This window comes from Oryzias latipes, chromosome 20 (assembly GCF_002234675.1).
Source record: "Oryzias latipes chromosome 20, ASM223467v1".
NCBI lineage: Eukaryota > Metazoa > Chordata > Actinopteri > Beloniformes > Adrianichthyidae > Oryzias > Oryzias latipes.
In genome coordinates this window covers 15,869,439-15,895,555 of record NC_019878.2, presented here as the reverse complement: position 1 = coordinate 15,895,555, position 26,117 = coordinate 15,869,439, and the positions used below count along the sequence as shown (strand labels likewise).

The 26,117-nt window shown below is 39.6% G+C and overlaps 1 protein-coding gene across 4 annotated transcripts in view; it reads right to left on the bottom strand.

The window, feature by feature from the left end:
* rttn (rotatin) overlaps positions 1 to 16,888 on the bottom strand; it is a 30,846-nt gene extending 13,958 nt beyond the window's left edge. For 3 of the 4 annotated variants that reach the window (XM_004081247.4, XM_011488869.3, XM_020712675.2), the window contains exons 1-28: positions 16,738 to 16,888; positions 16,297 to 16,484; positions 15,995 to 16,184; positions 15,741 to 15,830; positions 15,564 to 15,654; positions 15,196 to 15,310; positions 13,620 to 13,770; positions 13,196 to 13,361; positions 11,895 to 12,073; positions 11,599 to 11,714; positions 10,555 to 10,722; positions 10,256 to 10,468; positions 10,035 to 10,147; positions 9,811 to 9,937; positions 9,362 to 9,487; positions 9,036 to 9,152; positions 8,358 to 8,488; positions 7,706 to 7,877; positions 7,525 to 7,624; positions 6,975 to 7,060; positions 6,275 to 6,392; positions 4,896 to 4,992; positions 4,738 to 4,803; positions 4,404 to 4,595; positions 3,545 to 3,787; positions 2,887 to 3,043; positions 1,490 to 1,656; positions 346 to 565 (exon numbers count right to left, since the gene is read on the bottom strand). In XM_004081247.4, the coding sequence (XP_004081295.1) occupies positions 346 to 565; positions 1,490 to 1,656; positions 2,887 to 3,043; positions 3,545 to 3,787; positions 4,404 to 4,595; positions 4,738 to 4,803; positions 4,896 to 4,992; positions 6,275 to 6,392; positions 6,975 to 7,060; positions 7,525 to 7,624; positions 7,706 to 7,877; positions 8,358 to 8,488; positions 9,036 to 9,152; positions 9,362 to 9,487; positions 9,811 to 9,937; positions 10,035 to 10,147; positions 10,256 to 10,468; positions 10,555 to 10,722; positions 11,599 to 11,714; positions 11,895 to 12,073; positions 13,196 to 13,361; positions 13,620 to 13,770; positions 15,196 to 15,310; positions 15,564 to 15,654; positions 15,741 to 15,830; positions 15,995 to 16,184; positions 16,297 to 16,484; positions 16,738 to 16,768 (3,930 nt within the window). In that variant the 5' untranslated portion in view covers positions 16,769 to 16,888. The remainder of the gene's footprint in view (positions 1 to 345; positions 566 to 1,489; positions 1,657 to 2,886; positions 3,044 to 3,544; positions 3,788 to 4,403; positions 4,596 to 4,737; positions 4,804 to 4,895; positions 4,993 to 6,274; positions 6,393 to 6,974; positions 7,061 to 7,524; positions 7,625 to 7,705; positions 7,878 to 8,357; positions 8,489 to 9,035; positions 9,153 to 9,361; positions 9,488 to 9,810; positions 9,938 to 10,034; positions 10,148 to 10,255; positions 10,469 to 10,554; positions 10,723 to 11,598; positions 11,715 to 11,894; positions 12,074 to 13,195; positions 13,362 to 13,619; positions 13,771 to 15,195; positions 15,311 to 15,563; positions 15,655 to 15,740; positions 15,831 to 15,994; positions 16,185 to 16,296; positions 16,485 to 16,737) is intronic. The other variant, XM_011488870.3, reaches the window with a different exon arrangement.
* Positions 16,889 to 26,117: the final 9,229 nt, after the last annotated feature.

Sequence of the window (26,117 nt, the reverse complement as noted above, 5' to 3'; positions counted from 1 at the left end):
AAAGCTTGTCTACTCTGTGTTAGGCTATTGTTTTATGGACCGCTGCACAGCTGAACAGATGGAACAGCAAGGTTGATAAATCTCATCACTATTCTCGGGGTGTGGCATCAATAATCAATGAGATCTTTTTACTTAATGTCTGTCATGTAACTTCATTTTGCAGAATTTTAATTAATTCCTAAGAAAGAACCCTTTTCTCTTTTCCTCCTTCCTGTAGGCACTTTCATAGCTCGTAAAAAAGGCTGGCGTGAATTTAGTCAACGCCAGAGCATATGTGTGTGCACACACACACACACACACACAGACAAGACTTACTAAAACACAAGTTGCTGCAGAAACACAAACCTCTAATAATCCACTGAGATACTTGGAGCAGAGGGAGCTGGGCTCCAGGTCAGGGCAGTGGGAGCTCCAGCCAGGTTGGGCAGTCAGGCTGACCATGCCCTGCAGTGTCCTCTCCAGGCTGGGAAGGCCATAGAAACGTGGGGCATCGGACACCCGCAGGCTCTGCAGCAAGCGGACCGCCAGTTGGCTTTTGAAGAGGCCGGCTGACGCCAAACACAACCTGGATGGACGGGAAAGGCCACAGCGAGAAAACAAGCAAATCAAACCAACAAAGGCAGAAACGTGTGACGATTTTGAGGGAAAAAAAGGGTTTTTGACAAACAGTATTAGTCTGTTAATTTTATATAAAATGAAAAGATTGGATCAGATAATAAAATTCTGATTAAAAAACCTCCACAGATTTGCACCAAAAAAAAGTGACCTCTAAGAAATATTTTGCATAAATCTGTGGATTTTACCCACAATGCCCTTCAACTCTGAAAAAAGTATGCAGGTTTTTACTGGGATGCATTAGCCTTAGACAAGTCCTTATAAGTCGTAAAGTTAAAAAGCAGCAGCTCAGATGTTGGGAGGCTACACAGCAGATCAGAGAAGGGAATTCGTGAGCAAAATGATCATTGTGAAGAATGTGTCTGTAGTTTTATCGCCTTTTTTAAATGCAAATGTATTTATTTAGCCCTTTAAATACAGGCAATGTTGCTCAAAGGGCTCCAAAGAACTATAAAGAGATCAGAAATAAAATGCTGAATCAAAGTAATTTGACAAAACCTAAACAAATAAAACACCATTACCCACACATAGGGGTTCATTTTTATCACTTAGTAGTAAAATGAAAAGCTTAAATGAAAAACTGTAAAAGCTAAGAATGGTAGAGGCTGTGTAATCAGGGGGTGGAGCTTGTTCTAAAGCCGAGGACCACTAACAGGAAACATGTGGTCAACATGTGATCCCGGCAGAGGGGTGTCGATAGAGAAGATCAGACAGATTACACGATGCAAGGCTAGAAATGAATTTCTATCAAATAAAAAGATCTTTAACAGAGTACAAGTGGAAATAATTTGACTTGTAAATAACAGTTAAAAAGGAAAAAATACATGTTTTGATTTTAAATGTGTTAAAAGCTACGATTCTAGCACTCCGATACCTGTCAGTGGTGTGCGACAGTCTGAGCAGCAGGGTGTTGAAGAAGCTGATGAGTTCTCTCTGTAGTGTTTGGCTCATCCGGTTCTTTAGTTCCTCCGGCTGCTCGGTACTCTGGTTTGAGCTCTGCGTCTCCACGCCATGAAGCAAATGAAGGAGAACTGCAGTTTCCTGGAGGATTAGGTCAAATGAGACGTGTTTATGGATTTATGGTCAGAGTTTATTACCAATGTTGTCAAAAAATACATTATTTCAATGAATAATTGTTTCGATTTTTTTCCAATCTAAAATGAAAAGAGGAAAAAGTGTATTTGATGAAAGTTTCTGCGAGCAGCATCTTTCACTGAGTGTTGCTTGTAATGCAAGAGTGTAAAGCGACAGCTGCTCCTGAAACAGCTCAGTAATCACAGAGCAGAGCTGCTTTCCTCTGGTAAGCATTCAATCTGAATCTGCTTTGGCTGCCAGGGGAGGACTCATTGTTTACACATACATTAATGAGAAAGCCAAGGTGAGACTGATTGAATCCAAAGAGTAGCTCACTCTACTAAAACAATGTAGTAATAATTCTTCTCCCCGGGCGAAAACATAATCCAACTGTGTTTGCAGAGCTCAGACAACAATTTCTGCTGCTTCTGTGGAGGACAACTACCACGATGTGTTCTGCTGTTACTACCAAAATGATTTATTTGATGCTTTGATTGTTGGGACATTAAAGGATCAGCTAATATTCAAAGCAACCACAGCTAATGTTAAACTAAGTCAATGCTGTTTTGGACCAATCTATATTAGAACAATCACAAAAATACTCTATTATCATTAAAAGGAGAGTTCTCCCCACTGAGAACTCCATTAAAATAGCTGGAGAAGACTCCCAAAAATGTATTGTTTTTATAAGATTACTTCAGTTCTGCAAAACTAGAATATCTCCTACGAGTATAATTTTAATAAACGATATTTATCTTTAAATTCAACCCAATTAAGACATAAGTCTATGGTATAAAGACATTGTTTACATTAATAAGTACAAGAAAAAGTCTTCAAGTCCCACTAGGTCTCACAGCTTGTGGCTTTTGTATGTCACAAATGACACTTTTTCAAAGTTCAAAGCTCCTGATTCCCAACAATTTCAATAAAAAAAATACTCAAAAATGCAATTTTGGGCTTAATTTTCTTTATGCATGCCCTCCGTCATAAAAATAAGCCACAACAACATGTTAAAAACCGCAAATAGAAACATTTTAATTGGAGTGGGTTGAGTGGGTGGTTAGCCCTTAAGATGAAGATAAGATAAGTTTGATCAGAATTTAGAAATCATAGCAAGGTATTTATTTTATGTAAAAACCACCAAAAACACAAGTCTAAAGTGGGGCCCGCATCATTACAGTGATGCAGGATGTGTACTTGGTTAAGAAGCAGCTCCAGGATCCAGCGTAGGTCTCTGTCTTCTTCGTCAGGCACAAACTCGGCGTGAACCCTTTTGAAGTAGGCGTTCAAAAATGTCACAATTCCCACCAGCAACCTTTCATCCTCGATGCAGGCTGGTCGCACCTGCAGAAACCTGCAGGGAGGAAGACGCAGTGACAGCAGGAGGAAAGGAACATTTGGTGAAGGAGTAACCCGGCGTTCCACAAACCTACCAGGATGTTCAGTTTGTTTAAAAAATGTTGATTAACAGAAAAACAAAAACCAGAAGAGGGAATTTCCAAAAAGCAAATATCCAGATAGTTGTGGAAAAAGTAATAAAGATGAATGTTTTCCAACAACCTTTTTGTCGAATTTCTAAAATATTCATCAACAATTAGACCCTTTTTGCTTTAGAAAGATGTGTGATAATAAGGAGAAAAACAGATGATTTAATTCAGGATAATTAAAAGCAAAACTCAATGTTTAACATGTCTTTCATTGAACTCTTAATTAATTTTCCAGACCCACAGAATTTATTTGAATGTTTTTAAATCTCTAAGGACGAGAGAATGCCAAGTAGCAAGCAGTGTTTCAACAACAAGTCCTTTCTTAAAATTCACAAACAGCACATTCGAGTTTCACGACTAAACAGTACCTGGCCAACGCCGTGTGCCAGCTGAGGGATTGCAGGGTGTCCCTGCAGTTATATGTAGGAACATGAGGAAGCGCAAGTCTGTCAATCAACAGGTAAAGGCTGAGCCCGCTGAGGCCAGAGGCCACCGATCTGTGCCCGGCTGCGGTGGCGATGGCCTGGACGCAGTCCCGCAGAGCAGAGGGAAGGTGTGCCACCCGCACTGACAAAAGCTGAGACTCCGACAGCTTTAAATCGGGATTAAATCTGTGAAAAGGAGAAAATAAATTGGAAACAGTTAAAAAGGAAAATCAAAATCCATGATGCATGACTGTGAATGTGTGCTGGCAAGTGTGCTGCGTGTGCAGCCCACTCAAAAGCATACTAATGACTGCATTTATAAGGGTGTTTAAGCACAAATCCACAAGGATGACACATCCACAAATCAGTTTGTTCTGAATTTTTTGTTTCTTTTGAGACCAGCTGCAGTCTTTGTGCAATCATCAAGGGAGAGAAAAAAAATGAATGACATCATGAGAGTGTCTATATAAGCGCTGCATCTATAGCATAAAGATTCCTCTCAATTGTCAGTGAGTAATCCATCATAAGCAACTTCTACTTCCCTGGCCTCAATGAAATTTCAAACAGATTGATCTATTCATGGTGTGCTTCAGATGTCTTTGCTTTAATCAACCTAGTTACAACAGCAGAGAGACATCCTCATTTGTTTAAATTAGGTCACATTAGGACCTAATGAAGACAGATGAAACACAGTACGCCAAAACTCTGATCCTCGCATTTACCGAAACTCCCCACTGAAAACACACTTCTAGAAAAATTCTAGACATTGCTGACACGGCACTGAAAATATGAAGACTCGTACTCGTTAGCATCGCTTGCAACACCGTGCAGCTTTTCAAGGAGGTTATTTATCCCAGAATGCCATGCGGTGTTCCAGGCCACCTGCAAGGCTTGCCTGGCAGGAATGAGGGCTAGGAGGTCGTCGGAGGGAGCCGGGAGGCAGCGGTATGGGCTCACAGCGTGATGAGTCGCTGCCTGAAAGGGGATGTTGTGGCTGAAACACAAATTAAAATATCACATTTCCATGAACAATTTTTAAAGAGAGGGTTGAGGCAGGAGGAAAATGAAAAGTAAACATAAAAGAGTCGAATCTTTTATGTACTTGCTTTCCCGCACTGCTTTGGTTATTGCCTTACCTGCGTGCTGCTGTCAGCGGTAGGGAAAATGGCGAGATTTTCACATCTGTGTTGGCTTTTTCTAACCTGTCAATAATAAAGAAATCTGAAATGTCAGTGATGAATGCACTCAATAGCAGAAAATAAATAGATTTACTCAAATGTTGAGAAAAACCAACCACATTTCACTGCTGGCGATTTCATCAAAGAGCAGCAAAGTCATCAGGACAGCGATTTCACTTCCATTGCCTTTGTTCTCCTTCAATATTAACGAAGCTTAAAGAGAGAAAAAACATATTTAAAATAAAAAGTAAGAGCTCAATAAAGGGTTTAAAAGAGGGCTGGGTCTCACTGCCATTTTGTTAATATTGAAACATTTTGTTGTAATTCATATTTGAACAAGTTTTGCTTGTTTAGAAGGATTCACTATTGCTTTATGTAAAATGTATATAAAAAGAAGATTGGAATTAGAGCAAACAGCTATGTTTCTGCTACAGAGATTCAACAAGTAGGATTCAAGAAAAATCTAAAGTAATATCACATTTATTTATTCTTTTTTTTTGGGGGGGGGGGCTGCCATTAATTGCTGCTAACCAATAGGAACAAACAAATAGACATCAAATTAACTTGAAAAGCCTAGAAGAACATTGTTGTTGGGTTCTCCAGAGTTAGCAATGCTGCTGAAGCTACGTTCACACCGCCCTCAGCAGCGTGCATTCAAGTGATCACTTCCAATGAAAAGTCTATGCAAACACGCATAGTTTCAGCTGGTTTCGGGCATCCGTGTCCAAAACTCTTGTGTTGAAGTGTCATTCCGCACATTTTTAAGAGAGTTTTTTGGGCTTCACGTGCAAACATTGAATGCGCATTAAAAATTAAGCCAGGTCGGATTTGATAGTGACGTATGGATGGCGTCCCTTTTCATTCGAAGCGGCAACTGTTTTGAAAATTGTTAATGGAGAGAAATAAATAATTACGGGGTTGGGCCAAGCAGGAATTATACGCATATGTCGGAATGGAGCCGTGAAAGAAAAACCCCTGAGCAAGATTTAGAGATTTGCACCGCCTCCTCATTATATGCTAAACACAGGTTCAAGATTGCGCGTCACGTGCCAGGTGTGAACGTAGCATTGATATGATTCCATGAAGTTGGCTTGTTATTAGAAATTACTGTAGGGCTAAAGAAAGAGTATTTGTACAGATGTAGCACATTTTTCAATGCTTTATCCTCTATTAGTAAACTAGTCATGCAGAACAAATTACCAGTGGGTGTTTTTGCCTTAGCTTACAGCTACAGATCTGTTTAAAATGAGCTATAACTCTGCAACCAATAGTTAAGTTGCAACATTTCTTTTCAGCTACAGCCAAATAAGGTTGCTAACAGAGCACTGGCACTGAGCTGAGACACACAGCAACAAGTTGCATCATATTATGTGCTGCTTATTAGTGTGAAAACATTTTAAAAGCTATGCAGCTGTGAATGACTTAAAACCCTGCCCTGAGCGCCTCGACACATTGGCGTGCAGCTGCGACTGAACGAGCTGCTTTGTGAGCGTACCCCTGAGAAGCCAGAGGAGCAGGAGGTTGCGTTGCGCCAGGCTGTGCCTTAGAGACGGATCGGCGTACACCAGTTTTCTCAAGATGCACGCACACGGCTCCAGCAGACAATCGAAGCTCTGAGAAAAACAGTGGCACACATGGCAGAGTTAGACTGCGGGGGAAAAACACAAACACACATACTCATTTCAACCCAGATCTGTCACATGACCACAAAGGTTTTTTTTTTATTAGCTGTCAATTCAAATCAGCTGAAGTTGAACTAAAAAACTGGTAACGAGCATTGGGGACTTGTAAAAGTAAACAACCAGCAGACATTCCTCTGTTTCTAGTCAAGTTAAGTTTGTGTAGCCCAGATCCCCAACCGCTATGAAGCAAACTATGCTGCACCCTTTCCCCCAGCATTTTCTGATTCCAGGACTGGGAATGATCAGCAGTCTGTAGCTTCTGGAGGCAAAAAGAAAAAAAAAAAATCACTGCTGACCAGCGCCTGTCTGACTCTATTAACAGAAGCCATTTCATCCTCCTACCATCCACGCTTCACTGACTTCCCTCCACGTGTATTCATGGAACCACAGTCTATGTACACAAAAACATAGCATTTATGACCCCGTTTTGACGTCTCAGGGATGGCTTTCTTTGCCTTTTAGCCACATTTCATTCAGTGAGCATGCATTTATCACCCTGTCAACGGTCTTTACCTTGTTGCCGTGTACACTCCCCATCATGAGAGAAACGACTTTATCTGTTATGCCGAGACTCTTCAGCACTGGGTGCATTGTTGTGTCTGCAGGGAGGGAAGAAAACAATTCACAGAGCGACCAGATTGGCATAATTGTCGACTATTTTTGTTCTTCCATTTGTCTGTAACATATGGCAAATAAAAAGGCACAAAAGCTCCATCAGTATGGGAAAATCGCAGTTTACTCAAGAGGAAAGCCAGTAGTAAAACAAACTTTTAAAGTTGCTTTTTTTATTTTATGGTCTGCAAACAAATTTGCACTCAGTTATGACTAGGATGTGGAAAAAATGAACTTCACTGTCACCAACTCAACTATATATCTTTTGAATGACGGTGCCTCGCTCTTACACATGCCGGTAAAAAAAGGATTTTTGTAATGGAGTGTTAGGAGTAAAAGGTTGGCGTTTCTTGACAAATATTTTACTCTTTCGGTCTTTTTATCTCCTGCAGGAAAATCCTCCCATAAACTGTCAGCAGCTCAAAACCATCAAAACAATCTCCCAACTTACCTTGCAGCACAACAGACAGCTGTTCCGCAGCTGATCTTTTTAGGGAGATGTCAACCGAGTCTGAGGACAGGAGATGGAACAGCTTCTCCACCGACTCCACCTAAACAACACCAAAAAAAAAAAAAACATGCAAATACTCAAGCCAGTCCATTCATTTGACTTCATTTCTTACCATTCATACCTTTAGTAAAGACTTGCTGCGGGTGTCAAGTGTGACATCCACAAGGTTTTTCCCACAGAAAATGTTAGGAAGAGATGCAATCACTGATTGATCCATGTCCGGTCTGGAGGTGCTTGCATCTTCACCGCTGGTGATGTGTGGAAGAATCTGCTGCACTGCTGCCATTCTTACTCTATTTATCATGAAAAAAAATGCTAGATATTAGCCAAACTATGTTTAATTGACAATTCCTAAAAAAAAATATATAAAATCATTTAACTGAATACTTTTTTTAAATGCAGCATAAAATGTTGTACTTGAGCGCTAATTAATAAATGAGAATGTTATCAGCTGTACATGCAAACGACTTTAAAATAAATGTCTGGCAAGGCAGACAAACCTATTAGCTAGTGCCAAAATTTACAAGGGCTCTGCTGGTGTTAATTTCCATCTCTATCAATATTCATAGGCTGGGACTTGATGGGAAGCACTTTTACATAGGCCTCAACGAGCATTTAGATGACTTAATGAGCATATTAACTGACAGATATGTACTGTTAAGGGTCTGTCCATAAAATGATCAAAATAAAAAATGTTTCAGATTGCAAAGGCTTCACGACGAAAACGTCAAACAACTTTTCGGATAGTTATCAAATATAAAGTTCAGACTCACGTGGGTTTTTTAGAAAAAAGCAGTCGGAGCGCTGCTTTTAGCTTGGCTGTGTTTGAAAGCACGCCCGCATCCGACGTGTCACTTATCAGCAGGACACAGTTTCCAAGTGACTCTTCAGTGTTGGCGTAGCCCTAACCCACACATAATGAAACACACACACAATGTTTAAAGATGCACATGTAGTTCTCAGGCTGCCTTGGCAGAGAAAAGAACGAACATTTGTGAATTCCAGTTAGGAAGGAGTGCAACAGTAAATAAAATCTGCAGCACTTTGATTGGGCTGGTTTCATTTAGTCTGGTGTTGACAGGGTGGGCCCATCTCTCAATAGCCTCCTTGAATCAAATCACACTTGACAGCCTAGTCAAAGTCTAATGTTTATTCATGAAGAATTTCCTGGCTTTCTGTTGTCTGAAACCAAGCAATTAATGTAAGTTTGTTTTTTCCCCCCAAAAAAGGAAACAATATAAGAGAGAAAATGGAAATGAGAAAATAACTTTTTTTTTGTTCTCACTGGCAGTTCAATATGCTGTCTTTGTAGTCCAAGAGAGTTCCTCTTGTCTGCTAGCTTGAACAGCACAGAGCTAAAGCTAATTGAATGCAATAAATTGGAGACATGAAGCTGCTTTACAGGGCCCTGAACTAAAAACACATTCCAGGCTCCATTATAAGAACAACACCTGTAATATGGGTATGACCGGGTGAAGTGCCTCAGTGAATCTGGCCCAGGCTGATGCTGTCATCATCAATCGTCCCTTGAGCAGGAATAGCAGGATATCCTTGGCAGCCAAGCTCACCTATAGATCACAGCCATGTTATTGAATTTATAAAAACAAACCTACTTGAACCATCAAATACGTTCAAAGACTTTTTTTTTTAAATTACTAATACATAAGAACGATAAATAATACTGGAGACAATGAAGCGACACATGAACTCAACTTATTTGAACATGTGATAAAAGTCTGATTAAGAAATATAAGCAGGGAAAACTGGGTTCATTTACTTTTTCTGCAGAGTCTTGAAGTCCAAAAGTGCTAATTTCATAAAGCACCCTGTGGTGAAGGAGGAAGTTAACGGCGGCGCACGCTGCCGGTTCCTGTCGTGACACATTCTGGATGCCAAGGCAGTCCTGGGGGTAAATGTAATCACACCAGAGCACATCATAAATTATTGCCGACTTCTCATTTCTGCTTGCATTCATGACTTTCAGTTCGCTTACAACTCGAGACGATGATTGGTAAAAATGAAAAGGAAAGGCTGACTTGAAATGTCAAGTGGCTCTTTTTTATTTATTTTTTTATTTAAAGTATGCTATCCAAAAACAGGAGTCCTTCTTTTTTTTCCATTTTCTATAGTTACAAGGCCCGTCTTTTTGGCCACGTCAGGTTCCTGATGTTTTTTTAGCTGTAACCCCTTAAAACAGCAACTGTTTGTGGGATAGTTCGTCCTCACCTTGACCAGGTTCAAAGTACGTTCATACGCTTCGATCTTGACAGCCAGTAAAGGATGAGACAGCATCTTCAGAAGAAGCTTCTGGCTCTCAGTCTGAAGGAATGGACTGGGTTGATCAAATCTCCACCTCATGGAGGAGAGCAGAATAACTCAAATTCAAAAAGGAAGGGAATTTTCAAACTAAAACTAAACTGGAAAAAAAGGGATACGTTTCCCCAACTCACAGGTAGGAGCACATGAGAACGCAGTGTTTAATGATAGGCAGGTGCAAGTGAAATGGAAGTCCGTCTGTAGCTTGATCTGCCAATTCCAGTAGCTCCAACCAGTTCTTCTCTCCCTTAAGAAAAAACATTTGAAAAGAGAATAAGCTATTTATGACATTTCCTGCTAATTTCACAATAAATATCTTTAAAATATGGCACATTTTGAGGTAATAAAGTTCCACCTCAGCTTGTGTTTCCTTGATAAAGCTGCAGGTTGATTCCATCCAGAGAGCAGCTCTGGTTACCCTCCTGTAGACATCATGGTTGTCTACGTTCACCTGCTCCAAGTAGGCAACAGCTGCTTCCTGCATGCTTGGTAATAAACTGCCAAATGATGTGTCCAAGCTTAAGTGGAAAATTGCAGTTGCCATGTTATCTTGAAGATTGCTGCTAGCCTGTTTAAAGGTGAAAGCAACATTAGGATTTTTAAATGGAAAAGGGTAGGTGTATGTCCTTCAGATGAATAGGAAAATGCACACACCTTCTCAGGAGGGAGAACAGTCTGTAGGAATTTAATGGTGAATGCGGCAGTACCTATGTAGGCCATTCTGTGGTTTATCTGGGAACTGGGAGGAATGTCTGCAGAAGAGTTCTGGTGATAGCTGAGAATATCACTCAGCAGCTCCATGCAGGTCTGCAGTGTTTCTTTCTAAAAATAAATACAAATAAATAAATTAAGTATTGACATGTAAACAAAGGGCACACATGCTCCACCACTGACAAATTCAACACACATTTATGTAACTGGCTGGAAGCCAGGAGAGAAAATGTTTATTCTGGGGGTTGAGGAATTGAATGTAATCAGATTTCAGGGTTATTTTAGGATGAGATACAGATCCACCATATCTCAATTTGAATAAATTGGAAAAATCTATTCTCAGCCACTTTGTTCTGGCTGTTGAATCTGACAGGGGTACGATCCACACCAGCAGGGGGCAGTGCACGCCCTGTGCATAGCAGACTTTGGCTGGTTCCCATTGGAGAAAGGCAGACTGCCTTGAATACAAAAGCTGCTTTCCACATAAAGATGACAAAATAGTTCTCAGGCTGCAGAACTCTGGGCATGTATTAAACAGCAGAGGGCCACAGGGGCCTAAGCTTGACAAGTAAGTATATCTGGGTGCAAAAGAACACACTCTTTAAACTGCCAGGGAATAAAAAAAAATGATTCTGTGCGGTTAAAAAAAAGCACATCTGTTTAACACAATCTATTATGTGGGTTTTATAGTCATAATAAATGAAGACATTTACTAGCCCAGCAGTTCTGATCTAGGATAAGCCCAAGAGTACCGACAAGAAGCTTTGCTGGTGCCTGAGTGAAAGTCGTTCTATCCAACAGAAAGCCTGCTTATAACCTGATATATTTCACTCAGTTCAATCACATGCCCACAGTTCTCCTTGACAGTTGAGTACCGTATGGTTGTGTGTCGGTAGCAAACTGTCTGGTGGCCAACCCGGCTCCCTGTTTCAGTGAAGTGTATCCATTCATCTACATAAGAGGCTGTCATGAGTTGTGTTGACTTGCCAGCTCCATCCCCACCAGGCTGTGATCGTCCCAGACCAGCTCGCACACGCTGTCCCCGAGCAGGAGGACGGCGTCGCACAGCAGCTCCAGAACACGGTGGAACATGTGCAAACCTTCTGAGAGGCACACAGAAAAAGAGAACAAAAGCAGATGAGGTTTTTTTTCTGACAAAAGCAAACAACACCCCACAGAAAACTATAAGCTGGAAAACAGGAGTAAAGCTATTTAAAATAGTTGGAGTTAACTGAAACTAGCGAAAATAGGAACGGAAGGGAAAAACACTGATAGTTCCCCACCTGTCTTCAGCAGTGGTATGGCGTGCTGCAGTGTGGTAACAGTAAACTGAGCCAAGGTGAGCTGTTGTAACTGCAGCTCCAAGGTATCTTCTGCACCCAGGTCAGGAAGCTCCAATTGGGCCACATGTTCAGGGGAATTAGATATTTGGACTGCCACTCCACCTCTCTGTGAGCTGCCGCTGAAGGGTATTATAGACGAGCGAAAAGAAAAACAGTCGATCACTGCAGCCTTCTTTGACAATTTTGATGCAGGGAACAGAATAGAAGAAGAGATTTAGGAAAGTAAAAATGCAAAAGCTGACTTTAAGCACAGGCTTAGTGTTCTTATCTGAGTGGAGGTAAATCCTTTACGCATTTCAGCTCATACAAAGCTTTTCTCTACAAGCTACGGTGGCCCTGAAGTGCAAATCACATCAAAAAATCACTCATCGCAAAAAACATTAAAGATCACAACGACAATTAAAAAAGCAAAACAAATAATAAAAAAAACTTTGCATTTTATAAACTAAAACATACAAAAAACATTTCAGAAAACAAAAGTAGTTTCCAGAAATCAAAATGAAATGTTAATAAACGAAACAGAATGAGAAACAGGAAATGGTAGGCATTATGGGACATCGCCGATCGGATGATGACGTTTGAGTTTTGTGGAAGCAGAAGGATGTTTTGCCCTGACTGTGGTAAAGAAGTGATCACGTAATCACCAAACCTTTGCAGCGCCTGTGGCCAGAAGCTTAAAGAAATACCGTCAGTCAGAAGATATTTCCATGAACCCAAAACTTCTGTTTATCATCCAGTCATTAACATCCCATAATACCTGCCATTTCCAGCTTCTTATTTTGCTAAATTTTTTTGGGACTTCTGGAAATTACTTTTGTTTTCTGAGACATTTCCTTTTATTTTGTTTCATTTTTTGGAAGGATTTTTTGATTTCTAAAATGCTTTTGCATTGAGTGATTTGTTCAAGAGATTTGCCCTTCAGGGCCACCATAGTTGGCGTCTCATTACACAACAAACCCATAGAAATTCCAACAATTGACAAATTTTCCATAAAAAGAGCTGTTTTTAAATGCTGAAACACATCAAAAGATTATTTTTTAGGAGAAAGGAGATACTTTAAAAGAATGGCATTTCTTCATTGGTAGATTGGCAGAAGTCAAACAGACAGACTCCCGGCTCCGACTGCCAGCTGTCGATGTGTGACAGTGAGAGCAGAGAACATTCCACTGTCTTAAACAATGAGAACAGATTAAGCAAACGGAAAAATGTCAACTGTTGTAGGATTGCCTTTATCCACACACCTGTCTGAGGCTGCGTCTCCATCTTGGCCATCTCCCCTGGCTCTCTCTCTGCGGCCCAACACAGAAGGTCGAGGAGAACGCTCGGTCGCAGGTGAGGACGCATGAGAACGCTGGTTACCCTGAACCTCCTGGGTGTAAGACAAGGACGAATTCTGCGACACCGCATCTGCACGCCCGTTAAAAAACAAACTTTCAGTGCAAAACCTCCAGAATAAACACGTTTTTTTAATAAACCGGTTAACGTCTTGTTAAATGTCTGGAATAAAAACATGGTTTACACGAATGAACTTAAAGAACTTGATTAAAGAAATATGTGAAGATTGAGGCGTGTAGAATAATTAATGAATATCGCTGACACCGCAGCGATCAATGTTTAAAATCGCATTTAATAGGCATATTCATAAGAATTAATAAGGCATGTTACCTTGCTTTGCAGAGCAGAAGCCGGGATCTTGGTGAAAACGCAGTCTCCTCCTCAGCCCCACGCAAAGCTGCCGCAGGCAGGAAAGAGCAGGCGAGCGAAGGTAGTTCACCTCACCTTTACACGAACTCAGCCGCAGAAGAGACAAAAGGTTCTGACAACAGAAGGGGGAAGTCAGCGATGCTGCAATATCCACAAGCTGGGTTCAACAAACCCCAAAAAATCTTTACATAAACTATAAAAATTAGAGAACAAATCTGAACTTATAGAATACACCTTCTTTAAGTTGCAATTTTTTTTTTGTGACAAATATTGAGTGGATTATAATTCTGTCTGAAAATTGTTTAAGCTCAAACTCAAGATAAAAAAAATAATAATTCATGAATGATGTACCACAAAGGAAGCCAGAATGATGTCAAATTAGACACATATATTGCATCAAGACACTTAAGTTGTGGGCATAAGGAACTCGTAGTCTGAGCTGATTAAAGTTTAAGAATTATGTTTTTGGGTGTTTTTTTTAAACATATTCTTGAAGCATTTTTTTCTGATAATGGAGGACATATATTACAAAAATTACATTTCTGAGTATTTTTTCTTTACTCAAATCTTTACTAATCAGTAAAAGAAAAAAAGGCTTCTGAAAAAACTTTGTTGTTGTGATGTAGAAGCTACCGTCGGCAGGCCACAAGCTCCCTGCTCCACTCTATTCCTATGCATCCACTTGTAGAGGACTACATCCATGTCCGTCTTTGTTTTCCTAATCCAAGTTGGCATCTGGTTCAAACTCTACAGCTGAAAGCTGTAGAGTTTGAACCTCGCCATTTTCGTTGCACCACTAATGTCAGGCAAGCTAGTGGCAGACCATATAAACAGATGGATGATGGGAAGGGGGGTGGGCTTACTCTGCACAAACAGTCCCGCCCACAACTCATCAAAGTGAATTTCTAATGAGCTACTGCCGCTCTGCAGAAACTACTTCCTAGAAATTGATTCTAATTTAGGCTAAAATGGCACAATCATAATTTAAAGATCACTGGGACTGCTTTGAAAATAGATCAAAAGATGATCAGAGTGGGGCTTTCAGAGCTGTAGACATTGGTTATTTAAATTCCTCTAAACAAAAGCAATAAAAGTGGAGTAGAGAAAATGTTTTGTGAAAGAATTTCAACATCAGAAAAAGCTGCAGCATGATTGGTCTCACGGCTGTCTGTTCAGGTAATGCAAACCTTTACAGAGCAACCCTCTTCACAATCTGGGACATTCATAAATGAATGTTTTCATCAAGGACAGTTTTTGACAACAACTAAATTAGAGTAAACCTTCAATAAATCCATTAGAAGTTGATTTTCCAAGCTGCTAAAAATGGGGTTTACTGCTTTGAGGTGAAGTTATAAAAATAAAAACATTAGGCAGCCAAAGGTCTTTTCTTTCTTTCTTAAAACTGCTTTATGTCAACACAAAATGCAGTTTATAGATTTTTCTTTGGTATTAATCAAAGACAAATTCAAAGTAGGACATTTTTACAATTTCCCATTACAACTACAATCATTTAAATGAAATAGTAATGCAATAATACCTTCACAATTCCAGGTCTTTGAAGGAAAATCTCTGCAGGAAAGTCCTGCATAATAACATCACACAGAAGTTCACATGTGGTTCGCACCAAGTTAGGATTAGTGCTCCCCAGAGAGCTGTGGAAAAAGAATGGAAGCAGTTAAGATCACGTGAAGATTTCGCCTAAAAGCCTCCAAAAACAAATGGTTTTTTTTTTATAGAGTATTGCACAATAAAATCCCTTTTGTCAAAGACTAACTTTGCCATTATGCTTAACTATTCTTTACAAATTAATACTTTTTTCATATTTTTTGAAAGGATAAAGTTGTAGTTTGACAAAAGTTTATTATAAATGAGAGAAAAAAAGAGAAAAACGGTGCGTTTTCACACCTCTCGTTAGACGAAAGTATGTGCCTGTCTGTGTTTGTCAGTGCCAGCCAAGGAAACACCGAGAACTTCAGACATCTCACTGATTCATTTACTGCACAAAAGAAAGAAAGAGAATATAAAGCGCGAGTTCCCGTGTAGAAAAGCTTCACCTTCAATTAAAGTGAAAACAACCGTCACCTGCTATCTTCTTGGGTGGCACTTCTATGTTGCTGGGCTTGCCTTTGTGAAAATAACCTGTTGTGGGTATGTTTTCATCTGCTGAGACAACTGTTCATCAAACAGAGGGAAGAACAGCTATGGAAATCTTACTTATATACTACATATGATATGATGCTGGAGTGTAGAACAATAGGAGGACACCCTGCTTATCTGCAAGAATGTGAAATGACAGATTCTCAACAGAGAAAAATGTTGGGTTTAACTTGCAGCACCTGTTGGAGTTGTACAGTGAGCTCCATGTGAGTAGACAGCTGAATGACTGGGGAGCAGCTCAGGAAGCTGAAACAGCTGGTCCAGGGTTCCATCGATGACAGTTCGCAGTCTGGGCTCCAGATTAGGAGATAGCGAAGTGAGAAAGTCTACCGCCCCAACGTCTCTCAGCATCTGGGCTGCACTGGGATGCTTTGAAGATAAATAAATACTCATAAAATGCAAAGTAAAGGTGTAAAAACAGAGTGTGTACAGATTTATAGATAATTTCAAACAAAAATAAAAGTAATGTACTCGTATTTACCCTTGATAAAGTTAAAAGCAGCCCAAGCACTTCTTCCTTCATTGGCACCTCTGGAAAGTTGAACCACTCCAGAAGATACACAAACAGCATCTTTTCTTGGACGATGTCATTTACAGAAATCAAAGAATGGTCCAGTTTACACAGGATGTTCTTCAGAGCTCTAACTCTTATTTCTACCAGTGAGTGACCTGGGATTAACAAAAAATAAAACACACATCATTGAACTCATTTGAAACTTTTCAGTAAAGTTAGCGAATAATAACCCACAACAAATACAAAATTCGTAAATATTATTAGCTTTGGTGATTTATTCTTACTTATCTTATAAATAAACGACGGGAACCGACAAATATTTGACTTAGCTAATGCTGGCTAGCATGTGAAGTATTTTGCAAGTTTTAACAGTCAGCTTCGTATCACTAAGCTAGGCGGAGAGCTTACCAATTTTTTTAATCAGGGAAGATAACTCCATGGCCACTGCAGTCCTAAATAACAAGCTCGTGCACAAAACCCAAAGATAGAACCTCTGCTTATTTAACTACAAAGTGCTCAGGCGTCATGTCAACAGCGGCAGCCCGGGTTTGTTTTCAACAGTCCCGCCTACGTCATTCCACTTCCTGTGGAAGTCAGACCAGGGTGCGTTCAAGAAACAAAATTGTGTGGGATATCTAAAACACTCAGGACTCAATGAATAACCTACACTAATTATTATTTTTTGTTATTATTTTGTTTTATGTTTTAAATAAATAAACTCTTAAATTAAATATCTTATTTTAATGACAAAAAGCTCAATTATTTATCCAATATCTAATAAAATCAGTTTTAAAACAACACTTTAATAGTTGCTTATTTTTTCTTTGTTTTGTGTTGCTTTGTTTCTTTTACAGCAGTAAAGATAGTACAAAGTCAACATTTACCAATGTATTACATTTTTTTTAAACTATGTTTAAGCATCTTAGTCTATGGAGTTTGTTCCTGAAGTACTCAGAGTGTTTCCTCTTTAAAAAAAACAAAACATGTTTATTCTTCTTTTTTTGTTTGTTTCATTTTGGTTACAGGTTTTGCTCTTGACTTAAAGTACCACAGCAATCTGAAACATGTTTTGTTTTTGAGTGCAGATCACCTCTGATTTCCAAAAAATCTAGAACACAACAGCCATCCACTTTATCTGAGCACTTCTTCAGGAGAGTGGGAAAGACAAAGTGTCATCTTGTCCTTGTGTGTAGCCTACATAGCCTATGTTTTGCTTTCGTTAGAATTTGCTAATTCCTTTCACAAGTTTTCAGAAGGGTTTAAGGATTTCTAATCTATAGCATCAAAAACAACCAATGTTGTTTGCAAAATATACTTTGAGAGATTCTTCAAAACCATGTCTTTCTTTTTCACAGAGCAGTGAACCTCTCTTTCTAATGATGCTCTGCATGTGGGTTGCTTTTTCTATAAGACTCAATCTTATTACTGACATGTTGCGTTAACCTAAAGCGCTCCCCTGAAGTGTTTTTAATATCACCTGACGATTAAAATCTGGGATTGTTCCTCTAAATCATTTATAGTCCAACATTAACATATATACAGACCATTTTAACCCAATAATCATTACAAATCCACTACTAAATGAGATTGTCCTGTGTTGCACCGTTGTTTTAAAAAATTTGAATTTGTACAATTAATTCAAGCAGGACTTGTGTTCTGTCTTTCCTTCACACGGAATGGAAAAAACAAAGGACTTTGGCCATCAATGACTTCATTTGAAAAGAGGGATTTTGCATTGGTTTTTGCATTTAACAAAGCACCTCAAAAGACATAAATGTAAGGAATATGATCTCTCCTACTGATTCTTTCCAATGCATAATTTTACATCAACTAAATGCTAATGTGAATTTTCTTTTCTGGGACATCCTAAAAAGGAAGAAAACATGTAAAAGCAATGGATTTTCAATGCAGCATGAACAGTGAATCAGAGTATGCCATGCAAACTTGAACTGCCATGTCTTTTAGCAGTGGGCATCGCCATCAACCAAATGGGATATTCCTTCCTTTGAAACATAAAAAATAAAAATAAATATTGATCGAGCAAACAAAACGGAATAAATATTACTTATCGTGACCTGCCTCAGGTGTTTTCACACATCTCTGTGTTTTTGGATCAGCGAGCTGAAAGCAGCCACATAATCCTGTCATGTTATAAATCTTTGCAAACAAAATTAAAATCTGAATCAAAGTTCATATGCACAACCTTTTAACTTAAGTACATCCAATTACATCATCATTTGAATGTGTCCATTGAATGGTAATTATTTGAGAGCTCTCACTTTGACGTGAAAAATATAGTAGGGTGATAATTGACAAAGTATGAAAAAGATAATTTGATATCATTATAATGCAATCATGCTGCTTTTAATTCCATTGGGAGTTAGACTCAAATAGGATTTGGGTTCATATTTACTCATCAGTTCTTCAAGAATTTAAATGGATGGACAGATTATGGTCATTTCATCTTTTTTTAATCCCGTCTAAGAGTTAGTAAAATTTTTCAGGATTTCAAAGTATTTCTTTCTTAGAGTCTTTAGAAATGGCTGAATGCAGACCAAGTATACGTGTTATCTATTACAGAAATCTATTTCCATAATAAGATAGATAATCAAAATGATAAATGTTATTTTCCCTATTTTTGCAGATCTGTTTCATCTAATTTGGCAGAATGTCTTCATACATTATTGCACACCATTTGAAAAACACATTTGTTTTATTTAAACAGAATCTAGAAATCCAAAGTAAACACGTGTATTGGAATAGAATTTGTCTGTGCTGCATGAGGCTTGATGATGAACCTGCCCAAGGGTTCACTTATGTGCTCAGGAAAAGAAAACAAGTGCAGTAGCTTCCCACAAGTTTTAGAATAAAAGTGTAGAGGGCTTTTTTGATTTGTCTTGTCATTTTGCAGATGTAGACATTCTGAGTTCTCACATCCAGAAAACATCCCCCAAGGTCAGGATGGGAGTTCTCAGTTGCTATTGAGTTTTTTTCTGAAGAGCATGTCACATCACTGTCTGACAACGCCATCTGCACACAGAAGGCAAACCTTAATTCTTAATAAATGAGGACATCCAGTGAAATGTATGTTCTTCTGTTTTGGGGAATTTGTGCTGCAAAACTATTTACCTTGCAAGTCTTGCTTTATGATAAGTTCACAAGTTTAATTTTTTTTAATGAAATTTGACTGTAAAGCAATTTGGTCCTTCAAGGAAGGTAGTAAAATATATGCAATTGATCAGTTTACCATTCTTCTTACAGTAAATGTAAGAAAAAAAGGAGAGATGAGTCATCCTCAGATAAAAAAAACCCAACATGACTGACTGCTTCTAGTAGAGAAAAGCTGAAGGTCTTGGACTCTTCTCTGTTTTTTTTTTTCCTTTCAGCTTTTCCCTTCAGTGGTCGCCATAGCAAATCAGCTCCCTCCATCTAACCCTGTCTGCTGCATCCTCTCCTCTAACACCAGCTACCTTCATGTCTTTGTTCACAGCATCTATAAACCTCCTCGTCGGTTTTCCTCTAGTCTTCCTGCTTGGCAGCTGCTCCGCAACAACAGCTCCACCCACAACTCAGAAGCAGATTTTGAATGTACCACCACTCTGCAGAAACTATGAAAATTACAGTATTTTTTCAATTTTGGCTAAAATGGCATTATCATAATTAAAAGACCAATGGAAACACTTTTAAAATAGATCAAAATATGTTCAGATTGGGACTTCAATGTTAATATACTGCACTTATGCCTGTTGAGCCATATAATACTACATTTGTGATAAGAAATGTATATTTGCCTTTAATTATTGGCCATTTGTCTTATTTTTTGTTGGCCAGACCAGGCACAGGTTTGGAAATTGCATCATTGTTGAACACTGTACTTTAAATTATGAAGTATTTTCTCTCCAAAGCATTTTACTTTGCATCAAATTTGCTCTAGACGAAACAAATTGCCAGCATTCCCCTGGTTCTGACCCAGCAGGACATGCCGTGGGTTCTAGCTTTTCCCTTTGCTCCAACTTGGAAGTAGAGGTGGATGACCCCGTTCCAGCAGGAACACCACCCTTAGTCAAACTAAAGCCAGCGCAGGCGTTCTGTGAAATAATTTATGGCTGATGCAGCGTTCATTTGAAATTAGGATGAAACATAAGGATCTTACCCTCATAAAGTGGGATCTTATTCAACAGTGCGGCCATCTTCATGTTACGTTCCATCTTGACTTGCAATTCAGTCATTTTAGTCATGCTTATACATAAATTCAAATTGAGATTTTTGAGATATTGATCTTGAGAGTAGAGAGAGCTGATCCTGAGGCCCTCGTACGTTTTGGTCTGTTGGGTTTGATAACACTATGCAGACACAAAATTCCCATCAAATTATTACAGCAGGATGTCAGTTCACAAACTCAAAATAGCTGAGCAATTAGTAAATATCTGATGTGTTTAACCTGTCATGATAAAACAGACTAGGTTACTCCCACAGCTGCAGATTTACATATTTTTTCTGTCTATTGTGTCTTTTTTTCCCGTCAGGTCTAATTTGGCTTGGAGAAACATTGGATCTATGCCTCTCACTGTCCTTGGTCTTATTTCTACAAGCTTCCTCCCCCCTCTTCCTCTCCCCTCCTGTGCTAACACATCAAGAGAAGGCAAGCTTGATCAACCCTAATAGGGCCTGGTAATTAGAGACTTTGCACTGAGCCTTCCCTCTCGCAGCTGCTAAGCAGGTTAGGGGAGGACTGCCATACACTTGACAGAGTGGAAAAAACAATGTTATGTTCAGTATTTGGACCAAATTAGCCTTGCAGTGGTAAACACATTCCACTTTAAAACAATAGTGACACTAATTAGGCAACCAATGTATCATTGCGGGGTTCAACTTTCAGTTGCTCCTTGAAACACTTGCTAACAGTGCAGGGAGCAACTTGTTGAACGCAATTAAAAAAACAATCCCTTTTCATTTAACCCACAGAGTCACAATAAGTACGTTGAAATTATAGATGATATTTTTACAGTTTGGGAAAGGGTATCAATAGAAATGTAGCTTTCAATACAGTTTAGAAAAAAAATCAGAAACTTTAGAAGAAGGAAAAATATGTTCTTATCTTAACAACACGAATGCACTTTTTTTTTCTGCACTTGTGATCTTGACAGGAGTTTTCTGGCGCAATTATTTTAAACCACTTTCTGTAAAACCGATCTTCAAAAATGTCATAAAGTAAAAGTGATTCGGCTGAGATGAGATTATACCTTTATTGGAGGAAATTTGCAACAGCAGGACAGCACACAGAGTGAAATACAAAAAAATCAATATATAAATAAGTAAGATATAATACGTTTATGAAAACCCATTTGTGAATTCATCGGAACATTATAAGATAATAAAAAAGAAATGTGATTTTTTAAAATGTACTTAAAAAACCTGCTGGCTTAATTTTTGTCTCTGAAACGATGGGAAAATTTTGGCAAATTGTTGTCCAAGTTTGTTGTTTAGCATTTCCCCCTAGGAGCATAAAGAAAGGCAATTATTTGCCTTTTTCTGACTTGTGTTGGCATATGCTGTTTAAGTTCTTATGATAAACTGGATCAGGCTGAATACAACTTAACTGCAGGCATAAAGCGTCTTAAAATTGCAATGTGCTTCAAGTAATCACATTTTTATGAAACAAACAAACAAACATTAATCAAAGGCTAAAGATTTTAAATTAGGTCAATGTTCAATGGACCCCTGTAGTTCAACTAAATACACAATAAACATATACCCCATCTGTATCTCTGTGGGAGACTATTAACTAAAATGAGATGCAACATATTTATGAATAAATTGATTTTATAAAAGAAGAGAAGTAAAATAACAAGAAGATGGCAACATGTCCATAGAGGATAAGATTGTCAAAATAACCAACATGGACATAAATAATTTTCATATAATTCTTTTGATGTAACTGGCCATTGCCTCATTTACTTAAAATACACAGAGCTCAGCATCTGAATATTGTTTGTGTTGGTCATTTTGTCTGTAAATTAAAAATCAAACACACACTGTGTGATCAAACCCTGAAGTCTACAAAGCTTGCTCATCTGATTACAACAGATAAATTCAAAAAAGGTTCAAGTTGTTCACCGTTAATTAGTTTAGAAGTGCTCATATTTGGCAATTGGGCTGAGCTGAAAACCGTAAAGGAGACAAAAAAATCCCTGGGGCTTAAAATCGGAGAGTTCTGTTATTGACATTGACCAATAGAGGGATCAAGTTGGGTGTAGCTAATGAGAATAATTAGGTTTATTTCAGTTAATTCACACAAGAAATGTTGGTGCTCTTTGAAAAAGCCTGCACTCAGAGCTGAATATAGTAATTTGAGGATCCATCGGGAATTCTTGTTTTTCATTATTCTTCTAGACCCACATTGATTTCAAAAAAGAAACGTTAATGGAACCGATATGGTTAATCAAGTTTTAGGTTTGGATACATTGGAGGGTCAGTGGCTTCATCTCCCATACAACTGCCGATATTTACATTTAAGTATTTCAGCCAATTGTGGTTTAGTATTTCACTCATTTGTCTGTTTACATCTGGCATTGAATAACAATGTTTATGTCTGACAGTGTATGCTTTACCGTGGTACATTTTGTTTGTAAAAAATGAGATGCACAAAAAAACTAAACAGAGAGTCTTTGGCAAAGAAAAGGACGCATCGATCTATAGACATTCACTGCAGAGTAGAAACCAGGAACATATGAATGCACACAAAACAATATTTCCATGTGTTAAGAACAAAATGAGATTTTTTTTAACATTTATACTTTCTCCATGTGTCTTTTCACTTTTGCAGAAATACATCAGAACACAGTGAAGGCTGGGATAGGCGGAGAACTTCTGGGCTGGGCTCTTTGGATACAGTTCAAACTATCCGTCTCTTCAAATTGTCATCAATTTTCCTCTTCCGGCCAGGGAGGTTGGCTACTGTCCCGTGGGTCTTAAACTTCTGAATAATATGTGCCACCATCGTCACAGGAACTTCAAGCTGCTTAGAGATGGTTTCATAGCCTTTACCTTTACGATGTTTGTCTATAATTTTGTTTCTAATGTCCTGGGACAATTCTCTCCTTCGCTTTGTGTTGTCCATGTTCAGTGTGGTTCACACTTTTTCACCAAACAGCAACGTGACTATTTGACTCCCTTTAAATAGCCAGACTGACTGGTTATGGGTTTGAAAACAGCTGTGAAGTCAATTAAAGGACATACCTGAGTTCATCATGACCCCTGGGCAATTAGTTCTCAGTCTTTTATGGAGGTACCATCATTTTTGTCCATCCCTATTTCATTAGTTTGTTTTTTTAAATCTTCTTCTTTCTCTTTCGGCTTTTCCCATCAGGGGTCGCCACAGCGAATCATCCTTTTCCACCTCACTCTATCATGGACATCTTCTACCCTAACATTAGCCAACTTCATGTCCTCTGTTAAGACATCCATATATCTCCTCTTTGGCCGTCCTCTTGCCCTCCTGCCAGGCAGCTCCATCTCCAACATCCTTCTACCAATATATCCACTATCCCTCCTCTGAACATGTCCAAACCATCTCAGTCTGGCTTCTCTGACTTTGTCGCTAACACAGGCAACATGAGCCGTCCCTCTGATGTACTCGTTCCTTATCCTGTCTAACCTGGTCACTCCTAAGGAGAACCTCAGCATCTTCATCTCCGCTACCTCCATCTCAGCCTCTTGTCTCTGTCTCACTGCTACCGTCTCTAACCCATAGAGCAGAGCTGGTCTCACCACTGTCTTGTACACCTTTCCTTTGAGTCTTGCTGGCACTCTTCTGTCACACAACACTCCTGACACTTTCCTCCACCCGCTCCCACCTGCCTGCACTCGCCTCTTCACCTCTTTTCCACACTCCCCATCACACTGAACTGTTGACCCCAAGTACTTAAACTCCTGCACCTTCTTCACCTCAGCCCCCTGTAACCTAACGCTTCTACCTTGATCCCTCTCGTTCAGACACATGTATTCTGTCTTACTACGACTGACCTTCATGCCTCTTCTTTCCAGAGCAAACCTCCACCTCTCTAGCTGTTCCTCCACCTGCTCTCTACTCTCACTGCAAATTACAATGTCATCCGCAAACATCATTGTCCAGGGAGATTCCTGTCTTACCTCGTCTGTCAGCCTGTCCATCAGCATAGCAAACAAAAAAGGACTCAAAGCTGATCCTTGGTGTAGTCCCACTTCCACCTTGAACTCCTCTGTCTGACCTACAGCACATCTCACCACCGTCATACTTCTCTCATACATGTCCTGAACTACTCTGACATACTTCTCTGCCACTCCAGACGACCTCATACAGTACCACAGCTCCTCCCTCGGCACCCTGTCATACGCCTTCTCTAAATCTACGAACACACAATGCAGCTCCTTCTGACCTTCTCTGTACTTTTCCATCAACATTCTCAAAGCAAAAATGGCATCAGTGGTGCTCTTACGGGGCATGAAACCATACTGCTGCTCACAGATCTCCACCTTCTTCCTAAGCCTGGCTTCCACTACTCTTTCCCACAGCTTCATTGTGTGGCTCATCAACTTTATTCCTCTATAGTTGCTGCAGTTCTGCATGTCACCCTTGTTCTTAAAGATCGGAACCAGAACGCTTCTCCTCCATTCCTCAGGCATCTTCTCACTCTCTAAAATCCTATTGAACAACCTCGTTAGAAATTCCTCTCCTGTCTCTCCTAGGCACTTCCATACCTCCACAGGTACGTCATCAGGACCAACGGCCTTTCCGCTCTTCATCCTTTTCAGAGCCTTCCTAACCTCATCCTTTCCAATCTCTGCTACTTCCTGCTCCACAACAACCACATCTTCCTCCCTTCTTTCCCTGTCATTTTCCTCGTTCATCAGCTCCTCAAAATACTCCTTCCATCTTTTCTGTACACTCTCTTGGGTTGTTAGCACCTTTCCATCTCTGTCCTTAATCACCCTTATCTGTTGCACGTCCTTCCCATCTCTGTCTCTCTGTCTGGCTAGCCTGTACAAGTCCTTCTCTCCTTCCTTTGTGTCTAACCTGTCATATAGCTCATCGTAAGCTTTCTGTTTGGCCTTTGCCACCTCTCTCTTCACTCTACGCTGCGCTTCCTTGTACTCCTGTCTACCTTCCTCAGTCCTTTCTACATCCCACTTCCTTTTAGCCAACCTCTTCCTCTGGACGCATTCCTGTACTTCCTCATTCCACCACCAAGTCTCTTTACCGTCTTTCCTCTTTCCAGATGACACACCTAGCACCTTCCTACCTGTTTCCCTGATAATCTCTGCTGTAGTTTCCCAGTCCTCTGGAAGCTCATCCTGACCACCCAGGACCTGCCTCAACTTCTGCCTAAATTCCTCACAAGTTTCTTCATTCTGTAGCTTCCACCACTTGGTCTTCTTTTCTGTTTTCCCTATCTTCTTCTTCCTGACCTCCAGAGTCATCTTACACACCACCATGCGGTGCTGTCTGGCTACACTCTCTCCTACCACCACTTTGCAGTCATTAACCTCTCTCAAATGACCTCGTCTACATAGGATGTAGTCCACCTGAGTACTCCTACCTCCACTTCTGTATGTCACTCTATGTTCCTCTCTCTTCTGGAAGTAAGTGTTGACTACCGCCATTTCCATCCTCTTCGCAAAGTCCACCACCATCTGTCCCTCCAGATTCCTTTCCTTCACACCAAACCTGCCCATCACCTCCTCATCACCTCTGTTGCCCTCACCAACATGGCCATTAAAGTCTGCTCCAATAACAACTCTCTCTCCTC